This window comes from Haplochromis burtoni, unplaced genomic scaffold (assembly GCF_018398535.1).
Source record: "Haplochromis burtoni strain Fernald_Lab_line unplaced genomic scaffold, NCSU_Asbu1 Contig_658, whole genome shotgun sequence".
NCBI classification, from domain to species: domain Eukaryota; kingdom Metazoa; phylum Chordata; class Actinopteri; order Cichliformes; family Cichlidae; genus Haplochromis; species Haplochromis burtoni.
In genome coordinates this window covers 132,478-144,396 of record NW_024583019.1, presented here as the reverse complement: position 1 = coordinate 144,396, position 11,919 = coordinate 132,478, and the positions used below count along the sequence as shown (strand labels likewise).

Genomic DNA, 11,919 nt, shown 5'->3' with positions numbered 1-11,919 from the left:
CCGAGTGGTGGTCCTGCTTGTAGAAGGACATTAGTAATGTAACTGCATTTTTTCCTCATGTTGCTTCATTGTCAGTGAATATGTTTGGTGGCAAAGTTCACATATTAAACAAATGACATCATCTCAAACCTCATCTCAACACCAACACTCGGGTTGTTCTGGTAATATTCCCAGGTCATGATGCTTTTTGATAACATTCAGAATCCACAATTCTGACCAAAAGTATTGACCTTATACAGAAACTGACAAGAGGCACTGACTGTTGAAGATATTATTACTATTATAATATTCACACCAGTCAAAAGTTTGGACACGCCTTCTCTTTTGATGGTTTTTCTTTGTTTTTAATACTTTCTAGATTGTAGATATATCAATTACATGAAGCAAGATATTTGGAATTATGAAGAATTGCGAAAGAAAAAAATCTTGGCTTTGACAGCGCTGCAAACCCTTGGCCTTGCTCTACAGGTTCCCACCGTGAAGCATGGAGGAGGTGGTGTGCTACCACAGCATCCTGCAGTGACATGCCATTCCATCTGGTTTGTGTTTAGTGGACCCTCATTTATTTTTCAACAGGACAATGACCCCAAACACACCTCCAGGCTGTGTAAGGGCTGTTTGACCAAGAAGGGGAGTGATGGAGTGCTGTGTCAGATGTCCTAGGCTCCACGGTCACCTGACCTAAACCCAGTCGAGATGGTTTGGGATGAGATGGACCACAGAGGCAAAAGGGCCAACACGTACTCAGCAGCTCTGGGAACTCCTCCAAGACTGTTGGAAAACCATTTCAGGTGATTACCTCATGAAGCTTATTGAAAGAATGCCAAAAGTGTACAAAGCAGTAATTACAGAATCAAAAATATAAAACATATTTTGAGTTATTTCCCACATTTTTGTTTACTACACAATTCCATATGTGCTCATTTATAGTTTTGGTGTCTTCTGTGAGAATGTACAATGTAAATAGTCATTAAAATAAAGAAAAACCATTAAATGAGGTGTGTCCAGAATTGTGACTGGTAGTGTATAATTGTTATAGGTTATTGTCTAATATAGAAACCTCTGCTAAAAATCATTATGTGTCTTTGTTTTAAATCAAGTCCACTCTTCATCTCACAACGATCTTCGTCATAGCAGAAAGGAAACCTGATTGGTTCCTTTTTTTGTGAGTCTGCTATCCAACCAGAATCCTAAACATATTTCTAACAGTTAATAGTTTCAGTTTTATAACATCAAAACGTTTGAATATGAACTGTAGGCTGAATAATTTACGTGACGCGGTGACCTTAATTTTATCAGAGTTTAAAAGAAGCTTATTGTTGGTTTCAGCAGCAGACTGTAAATTTGCAATGGCCAGATTAAGGAGAGAACTATGAAAAACGGAGCAAGACTAGAAGAATTAAATCTGGCAGACACTTAATGCCCAATGTGACAAATTAGATTAACTAGTTTTTGCATTAAAACTATAACTACTGAACAGAAAAACATTGTATCATACCTGCCGTAGATGAAGGAAACAGTGAAGTTGCAGTTAGCACAAACAGAGTCAGTGAGAAAGAATTCCTGTATGAAATCTTGGTGGTTTGAGGTTAAAAGTGCAGAAACTCTGAAAATTTCTACAAATGCAAAAGGAAAGAAAAGAAAAACATGTCTGATCGCTTCTGACTGAATTAGTGCAAATGTGTCAGAGGCTGTTTGTGGAGGTTCTTGTTGCTGTACAGAGAGGATGTGTGAAAACATCTCTAACAAGACCACTTACGTAAAGCAGCGTGAAGGATTCCCCTCATCAGTGTGTTTATGCTGATTCAGTCAAAAGGCTGCAATCAACAACAGCGTCCTCCTCCTCCTCCATCCGTGCTGCGTATGCGTGGAGTACAGGAACATGAGGCCGAGCAGTTGGAGAGTCACTGGTGATTGTTCAGACGTGGGATGGTGACACTGATCTCATGATATTTGTCTTTTGTTCTGTACTTGAGGTCCCTGCAGTCCTGAGGGAGGGAAAAAACCCACAGAGATGCAAATAGATGTTTTTCATAATCCTCGGACATAAAAGACCACATGAAATCACACATTTATGTACCTCTGTGTTTCCTCCTGCAGCAGCAGATGCAGGGAGGACTGACTTGGCCACGTATCTCGCCTCCCACATCATTTTGTTTAGCAGAAGAAGCCAATGCATTGTGTGTAAATATATCTGTGTGTGTGTAACTCACAGGAAATGCATCCAGTGGATTTAGCACTGTGTTCTGTGCTGTGGGTGGGAAAGGGAAAAAAGTCTTTTCCATGTGTTTTCTTCAGGATTAAATCTTTCCAAAAGCTGCAGTACAGCTTTTAACATGTTAGAAAAATTTTAAGAGAAAATAACGTAGAGATTAAAGTCAGTGGGACCAAATGTGTGTCTGTATGTCCTAAACCTGGAAATACAGCAATAGATGATTTTGTTAATATCTGGAATAAACTGTTTTTAAATATGTAAATGGCAGGATATAAGCAGGGATGCTTTATCTGCTGCTTTTAGTTAAAGAATGAATGAGCATTTATATCGTCACTGGTAAATATGAAACAAAACCAACAAAGAATTGATTTTCCTAAAGACAAATACTCTTTGTGCATCCCAATTCTGAGAGATCTAATTCTTCTGTGGCATTCCAAAAGCTATTAAAAAGGCATCAATGAGCAATGCTGCCGGAAATACCCACTAGAACACCAAATGTGTATTAATCCGTGGCTGAAACTTGTCCAACAATCGCACAAATTTAACATAAAAAGCCTCAGAGCCAGGATGATTAAAGACATTCGCTCCATGGGTGGGAATGTTGGTTGATTCACCACTTTGGTTTAGACCAAAATATCTCAACATTTATCAAATGGATTGCTGTTGGACCATGCAAAGATGTTTATAGTTCCAAGTAGAGTTATTGTTTTATTATCACTTTTTTTTTTTTTTTAGCATTTTTGAAGTTACAGAGAAGGATTTGAGGGTGGTGCAGGATATGTCTGAGGACAGTGGTGAGGTGTGCTGTAGGAATGACAGATGACAGGCTTCAAGGTGAAGGTAAGGATTGCATTACGGATTGACTCAGAGCCACTTCTTGTTTACGATGGTGATGGACAGTTTGATAGTTGAGGGCAGGCTGGAGTGGACGATGATGTTTGCAGATGATTTTATGATGTGAAGAGTAAAAAGCAGGTTGAAGAAAGCCTGGAGAGGTGGAGGTGTGCCCTGAAGAGTGGAGGAATGAATATCAGTAGAAGTGAGACAGAATAAATCTGTTGCAGATGCAAACACATGGAGTCACACATCCAAAGAAAAAGATGAAGTGCAGGATGGAGTGGGTGGAGATTCGATTTTATTTATACAGCACCAAATCACAACAACAATGGCCTCAAGGCACTTTATATTGTATTTAAACTAATTAAACTAGAGTAAATGGTGAGGTAGACCCTACAATAATACATACAGAGAATAACACAACAATCATATGACCCCTATGAGCAAGCACTTTGGTGACAGTGGGAAGGAAAAACTCCCTTTTAACAGGAAGAATCCGGCAGAACCAGGCTCAGGGAGGGGCGGCCATCTGCCGAGAATATTTGGGATGATGAGTGTCAGCGGTGATTTATGACAGAAGGATACCAGCAAGAGCGTAAGAGAAGGTTTTCAAGATGGTAGTGAGACCTGCTGAAGTAATTTTTTTAGAGACAGTGTCACTGACAGGCGACTGAGCTGCAGGGGGCAAAGCTGAAAAGGATAAGAGTTTCACTGGGAGTGACCGGGATGGACAGGATTAAAACTGAGTGAACAGCTCAGGTTTAGCAGTTTGAAGTCAAAGTTTGAGGGGCAAGATTAAGTAGATATTTACAGAGGAGGGTAGTGTGAATATACTTTATTTGACAAAGGATGTCAAATATGGAGCTGCCAAGCAAGAGGAAAAGAGGAAGAGCACAGTGAAGACTAAAGGATGTAATGAAGGAGGACATGCAGAGGGCTGGTGTGACAGAGGGGGGTGGTAAGGAAAGGCTGAGATGGAGGCAGATGATCCACTGTGGCGATCTCCAAAGGAAACAGCCAAAAGAAGAAGTAGAAGTTAATTAGCCCTGTGATAGACTGTCAACCTGTTCAAGGTGTACCCAGCCTCTCACCCTTTGACAGCTGGGATGCCTGTGGGAGTGCCTGGCAGACTCAAACCTTTCTAAACAAAAAAAGAAAAAGAAAACCAAAGACACAAATGTGTCTCTCGACTATGCATACTATGTCTATGGGACATATTTTACATTTTATATTGTATATAGTATTGTTGTGATTTGCTTGTCTTTCTTTTAGCACCAATGTGGGACAGTACCAGAATGTCAGTGTGCCATTGTACAAAGTATAATTGTGCAATGACAACAAACGTCAAAGTGATGACAGTCAAATGATTAAACAAAGGTATAATCAAGTTACAAAAACACACAAACACAATTAAAAATAATAACAATTAGCCACACACTGACTTAAACACAACTTGGGATTATAATAGCATGGCTGATTATCATGGGAACACTTTCATGTTTGGAGAAAGACTTGTAGATGTGGATTTGTTTTTATGTTGTGTGATGAATGTTAGAAATTTTGAACAAAGCCACAGTTTTTTGTTTTTTTTGTTGGTGCTTTTGTTGTAGAGTGAATTGACTGAACCATGAGATGCAAAAGGATGGTGGTGACTGGAAGGAGAACTTTCAAAGCTGGTGGCAAAAGTTATTCCATGATTTTACATTTTCTTACCTTGACTGCAGGTTTTGACGTCAGCATCCGTCAGCCCTCCTTCACTGGTTCAAGCCAGGTCACAGTGAGTCAGCTCTGAGAGATTAATGATCATGCTTCTCCTACACCAACCAATGCATTGATTTTTTTTTTGTAACAATATTTTCAATTTTTAAGGCTTTGGTCAAAAATACATTATTGATCTGTTTTCCTCTCATTGGCTGGTCCGTGATTGGCATTTCTGGGTCAAACCTGATGGTTTTTGTGGTCAGGACAATCAGACAGTCCAACTTAAGGTAGACACGGACCTTTTTCTATTTCTGTATCTAAATACCACAACACACACTGTAGATCATCACTTTGTTCGAATCACATTATTATTAATAATTGTCAATATAATTTACTGTACATTTTAACAGGTCTGTGTTATATGGATTCATTTAGAATAAATAGATATTTGCTGAACCAGGGGACAAAGCACTGTCACAAGAAGCTTCTACGTATAATAATATTAATAATATTAACCTCAAGGATGCTTTACAGAAGAGTAAAAATTAACAAACATATATTAATAAATAAAACATCTTAGGTTTGCAAAGTAGCATCTAAACAAAACACAAAACGTCTGGAATGTCCTTTAGACAGGCCCGAGCAAAGTAGAAATATGCACAACAGCACAAATACAGCTGTCAGGCTGTCAGGAGGGGTGATGGTTTGGGCTTGTTTTGCAGCCATAAGGCTTCGGTACCTTGCAGTCATTTAACTAAAGATGGACTCCAAAGATCCAAAGCGTTTTAGGGTGAAATGTGAGCATGGTTGAAAATATGTTACACAGCCATCCCAATGATCCCAAGCACTTCAGCAAATCTAATAGAACGGCTGAAAAAAGAAAGAAAAAAATTGTTACGACGGCCCAGTCAAAGCCCAGACCTCCTCCCAGTAGAAATGCTGTGATGTGTAAGTGAATCCTCACAAACCTCAATGAACTGAAGTGTAAACGAGAAAATTCCTCCAGAACAATGTGAGAGACAAATAATACAATGATACTGAATCATCAAATTATTCATTAGTGAATTCAGATGATGTCATTCTTGGAGAGAGATGAGTTGCCAAATATGCATAAGGGGTGGTTTTAACGTACGTGGGTACACCACCAAAGTAATGTCTATATGTGAGAAACACTGGCCATGTAGAACAGTGCCATCTGCATAAACATGTACATTACAATTTTTCTTGGCTGAGGTAATGGCTTTTTGTGTGTGGAGTTCAAAAGAGGTCCAAGAATGGATCCTTGTTGAACACCTGTTTGTCTGATTCCAGATAATCAATCAGTAACCATTTAATGGATTGTTCATCTAGTTTTTCCAGTATTATCTATTATCTGATGTATGCAAATGTATTTTTTTTTAGAAAGGTCTTTGAAAAATTAGCCACATTTTTAACTATTCTCCAAGGCTTCAGTGATGTTAAGTACTGTTATACAGCTGCTTTTTTATACACACATAATCTACATCCTGACTACTCTGATTTCAGTTTATATGACCCCAGACACATGAGAATTTAAAAACTTTATGCATGTATAATTAAAAAAGACAGGAATTTTTCACCAGGCCCAATCCAAAAATATCTACTATATCATAAATAAAATAATACATGACTTAGCATTACCTCATAATTAAAATAAGTATAAGTAAAAATAAGTAAAAATGCTTGTTGGCCTTATTTACTACTTGAACACATTAACAGAGTTTAAAGAAATACGATACGTTTGTCTTTCCTTTGATGCACAAAGTGAAGTGCGATGGCATTTGTGAGGCACAATGTACACACACGCAGACAGCTGGTGAAGAATCAGCCACACACCCACAATATGGACTGAGTCATAGAAACACAGGACCCAGAGGCCATTTTCACTTCTGCGTTTGTTTCTTCTCTGTCTTATCATGTTCAACAACTTGGACACAACTCCACTAACTGTCACTTCTATCAAGCCTGAGCCTAATCAGCTGCTGCTCCTATGATGAGATAACAAACTACTTAAAAATGATGACACATTCTTCGCGAATTTTCTTGATATATTTTACTGGTGTCCTTCAACAGCTGTTCTAATTCAGTACTTGAAACTTCACTTAATTTGCTTATTAGAATTTCTGCCTTGAACACAGTCCCAGGTTAAGACATAATGAAAACAAGCTTCCCAAACAGAGCCTCCTTGTATTGGACCTAAACCAGAAAGTAAAAGCTGAATGCAAATGTAAGGCTTTTAGATTGGAGTGGCATCAGAGAAAAATCAATGGAGGTCATTTGAATTCAAACTAAGGCACCTTCATGACTGAAAAGTTTAGGGTGGGCCTATGCAATCTTTGGCAAAATGTTCCATTACCAAAAAAAAAAAAAAAAAAAAAAGACTATGAAGAGATGCAAATCCATCAAAATAATCATAAAGTCCTGCACAGTAATCACAAGGAGATGAAATATCAAGATAGGGAGGAAGATTGACTGCCACTTGTTTCATAATCATTCTATGGACCAATAAACCTGCCCATTTCTGCCCTTTGGCCAATGAAGGCAGGAAATAACCCTAAACTACTGTAATGTAGACAGTGAATATGCTGAGGAAAATTCCAAAAATTGCTGTAATAAACACTTGATGACACTTCATCAGAGTATGAGGTTGTATTTTATGATCAATACACACACATAGATGGCAACAATAACAACATCAAAGGCATCCACTTTTACTTCAAACTTTTTTATTACAAAATATAAATGGCAAAAAGCTTTGTTTTTTTTCATTTGCTAAAACAAAGAGACTGGTGTCAGACATGAATGTTACAGTAAAATTAAGCATTTTTTTTTTCGTTTTTCTTTTTCTTTTTTGTAGGTTACCATGCTACAGTAGATACAGTACAGGTGATAGTGCTCCCGCTCAAAGAAAAATGACAGAAAGGGGGAAAATTAATGTAAAAGGTAATAGCCATCTGTCTATTGAGCTTGATCAAGAGACAAAGTGATGATATACAAGCGAGTTGGGCCGACAGAAAAAAGTTTGAAAATTTGTCCCCTGGTTCTCAACAGTGACAGAAATTTAACTTTGGGCAAGCAGATACAATTTCTACAACTCTGTACAAACATGTAGTTTGCTTAAACTAATCTAAATGAATCTGAATGTGCATTTGTATTACTTTATACTTAACTAAATATGAATAAATACATATTTTTAACATTTGTGGCTGCTGGCAACCATAAACTCTTTCTTTTAATCTGTCACATCTACAGCATTCAAAGGTCAAACTAAAGCACTTCTCAGTGGGTTCATAGATTTCCAGGTCAGCTTAGTCTTTCTGAAAACATTAAGCTTACAACACATACACACAAACAAACTGCTTAAACAACTTATTTTAGACATCAATTCATAAAGAAGTGTTGATTTCCAAGTCAAACCACATCCAATACTTCAAATAGTGAAAACGACTTGATATCCAAGGGTTTTCCCTTTTTGCCACGAGTCCACCACAAATCCAGAGATTAAGAGGATTGTGTGTGTTTCAAGATGAGCGGGGTTCTGAGAGGTCCTTTTCCATATCTTCCAATAATGTCTTTAAATAACATTTAAAACATTTTACATTTTAATGACAGCTGCTGTGATGCGTAAAATGGCACCAAATGTGCGTAAAATGATGTGGAGAGGAAGGCAGGCGCACGAACAGAAACTAATGTCAGAGGTCTGGAATATTGATACAGCTTCTGGGCTCTGTTAAGGAGGCATTTTCAAAAAGAAGCAGAGATTTACTTCCCCACCTCGTCGAGCACTTTGCGGTTGAGCTGAGCCTGCTCTCTCTGGCTCTCCATCTTGGCCATCTGAATCATATTCCTCAGCAGGTGGAAGGTCAGGTCGATGGAGAGCGGCGGCTCTTCGCTGCGTTTCAGCAGCTGCGCCGCGGTCCTCATAGCCGCTTCCTCCGCCTCCTCGCTGTCTTCTTCTGGCGGGAGCAGGTGGAGACGATCCGGGTTCCTCCTCTGGAGAATCCTCATGATGTTTTCGCCCAGTAGATCGGAGGCGGCGTTGTCCCCGGCGGCAGCCGCTCTGAGGAGCACCTCGTCCAGTTGCTGCGTTTGAAGGCGACCGCTGCCATTCATCCAGCCAGGGAAGGTGCGCGGTCTGCCGGCGGCTGGACGGAGGTGTGATGACAGGAGGACCGAGGAGAGCAGCAGGAGAAGGGAGACTGGCTTCATGTCCTGCAAGAAAATGAAACATTTAAGATGACATTCAGGTTTAAAAGTACGTTTCATAGTGTATCTTGGAAATGTTGTGTTTTATTTACATTCTCTCTGAGCTAAGCGTGACATTCATACACTTTTAAAACTTTAAAGTTTGGTTTGGGTCGTGATTCGGCAGATGTAAAGTCTCATGTTCGCTCCAAAGGCAAAATAAATGTTATCTGTCAATCTGATGGAAAACCTAAATCTTCTAAAACATTTACTTGAACTGGAATTAAAATTACAAAAGAATATTTAATGGCAACATTTTCTTTTGTAGCCAAAGATTGTTCAAGCTAAAGCGCATAAGATGACGAGCACCTCACTGTGCGGTTATTAAAAAGTTTAAATGATGAACACAACTTTAGACTGAATGAAAGAACTACTGTTCTTACTTTACTGTCTCCAGATGCTGCAGCTGGACTTTGCGGTCGGCCGGTGAGATTCAGCAGAGTCTGAAAAGTCCCTGTGAGCGGAGACTAGAGGGGACCGGAGGGTTTTATACGTCCTGCCCGCTCCTTTGACGTCAATGTGAGCACAGATAGCGCATTGGAAACCGGACAACTATCGAGACGCAAAGCACAGAAGTCCCGAGGGACAGCTGGGGAAGCTGTGATGGACGGCGAATAAAGGACGTGATTTTTTTTTTTTTTTTACAGCTTCATTTCTTTTTCATCCTTGGTGGGTCATCAAGTTTGATGAGGTAAACTCACAGGGGTACAGGAGGAAGGTGCCAATAGGTGTGGGATTTCTGGGGCGATTCAGGAACCTGCCCTACTTTTTATTCTTATATTATCAGAATTATTTTGTTGTGCGTGATTATGTTTTTTCTTTGCAACCCGCACTGCCTTAAATTCTCTCTTAAATATGAATAATCTGAATAATAATAATATGAATCAAAATCTGTGAAGAGCCTGTCTCCCTGCACTGCATTGCTAAAGGGCTATTTCACTTTCAGAAGTTCAAATGAAAGAATTAGAGGTGAATTAGAGGCAGAAACTAAGCGCTGAAGTGATGCAAGAAGATGTAAAAGACAATAAATCAGCATTAATTCAGCTCACATTCACCTGCCTGAAGTTAAAACTTTATTTTTCACCAGGCTGTGCTCTAAAGCAAAGTATTGCTTTGGCCAAATGAGACAAAGAAATGACTTTTAAATATTAAATAGAAGCTGTGAACATGAAAAACGTCTTTAAAGTCGGACTGAATGGGTGAGGGAGCTGTCTGTGGTGCTGAACCTTCACGGGATTATTAGTAAAAGCTCACTTTTTATACCAGTCAAACCAGAATATAAAGAAATCCATAGTACATGTTATTTACTCTGAGTGAGTCACAGAGCTGCATAGTTAAATATTATGAATCACGTAAATAGGGGACAAAAGTCAATAGGGCCAAACACAAGTTTACATCCTCAAGTTCAACTTTTCCTTTTACAGACCTGAAACATTTCCCAGACTCACACTTAGCTATTCTTAATACACTGCACATTACATAAAGGTGGTCTGGCATAATCACAACAAAGTTTTCTTCTTTTAAAACACTTCAAATACTTGGGGTTGTTAGCTCTGTGTGCACTTGCTGTTCCCTTCTTTTTTAAAGAGGGAGATTATTTCTAAAGGAGCAGCAATTGTATTTCCTGTATTTGCATTTCCTCTGATTCATTAAACAACTCAGTTGTTTGACTCAATTCACTGTGAGCTAAACAAACCGACTTCTATGGTGTTAAATCATGATAGTAGATGAAATTAAAGAAGAAACTTAAAGAAGTCTAGTTTCTTTTCTTTCTAATCTCCTTAGATTACCTATAACATACACAGACAGAGATGAAATGTACTCCCTAAATGTTATCTTTGGGTTCTACAAATTTAGACAATAAGTTATAATATGGGAATCAAAAGAGCATTTTTGTGCTTTGACACACAACAATGCCTGCTAGCAACAGCCTGTAGAACAGTTTGATAAAGAAAATTTGTAAATATCATCTTTCATATGAAACTATGTTGCTGTTTTCACTTTTTCTTCAGGACAAACATGAAAATGAGGAGAAAACGACTTCTTTCAAACACTTTGAGGTCACAAATTATGTAAATCCACACAAATTATGAGCCAACATCAGTAACTTCAAATTATACATCAGATCTCATTTTGATCACAGATGTCAGCCCCATCACACACTGTTTTCAGGTTGCGCTACTAAAAAGCCTACACACTGTATCTTCGTTTAATTACTGGGCCTTAATTCTCAAACACAGCGAGCCTGGGAGATGAATTAAAAAAATGAAATCCAGCTTTCTGGGGAGAGGCTCATTTCCCTCAGGCAGGCGGTGGGGATATTTGGCAGATTTTCAATCGATTCGTCAGACGTTTTCCGCTTGTTTTTCCCTGATATGGACCATGAGTGTGTGCGTTTGTGTGTGTGTGTGTTGGGGGGGGGGGAACAAAAAAAAAAGAAAATTTGTGCAGTTAATTTGGTTGGCAGCCCAGCTCAGCAGCCTCCACATCTCCCTCCAAACAAACAAACCCCACCCCATCCAAAGCAAAGTTAGCGAGGTCAAACACACCAGACTCATAAACTCAACTCGTGTAAAACTTTATTAGCTCTTACACCAGACGTGACCTTTAATTATCAAAAATGTGCCCATTATGGATAAAACGATTCTTCATATCCTGAAAAAGGGGAACGCAGCACTGACATGATCCTGGGTTATGTTGCGGATTAGTGGTGACTCTTCAGCAGCTACAGAACAAATGTGACGCTGACTGTTAAAGGAACAGTTTGACGTCTGAGTAAATATGACTGTCAGAGAAGACTGATCTCACTCGTGCTTTTATGACACGTTATGTTAGTGTTGCATTAATGTATTTGCACTTGCATAGCAGTTTTCTCTCCTTACTGAAAACTCCCGTTTATACAA

General features: G+C 39.0%; 1 protein-coding gene and 1 long non-coding RNA gene across 3 annotated transcripts; both read right to left on the bottom strand.

The window, feature by feature from the left end:
* Positions 1-104: 104 nt before the first annotated feature.
* Positions 105-2,582, bottom strand: LOC102301433. Of its 2 annotated transcripts, none has more exons than XR_001335813.2 (3): positions 1,760-2,582; positions 1,499-1,616; positions 105-771 (listed from the first exon to the last, which is right to left on the bottom strand). It is a non-coding gene; the product is annotated as an uncharacterized LOC102301433 (long non-coding RNA). The 2 variants fall into 2 exon arrangements; XR_006053161.1 differs by having other exon boundaries at positions 1,499-1,988; positions 2,081-2,582.
* Positions 2,583-7,194: 4,612 nt separating this feature from the next.
* Positions 7,195-11,459, bottom strand: uts1 (urotensin 1). The gene is made up of 2 exons (XM_005949377.3): positions 9,400-11,459; positions 7,195-8,983 (listed from the first exon to the last, which is right to left on the bottom strand). Exon 2 carries the CDS (start codon positions 8,978-8,980, stop codon positions 8,534-8,536), a length of 447 nt encoding a protein of 148 aa, XP_005949439.1. The 5' UTR covers positions 8,981-8,983; positions 9,400-11,459; the 3' UTR covers positions 7,195-8,533.
* Positions 11,460-11,919: the final 460 nt, after the last annotated feature.

Bases quoted from the DNA above. Each gene is read 5' to 3' on its own strand.
- uts1 (XM_005949377.3), bottom strand. From the start codon at position 8,980: ATGAAGCCAGTCTCCCTTCTCCTGCTGCTCTCCTCGGTCCTCCTGTCA.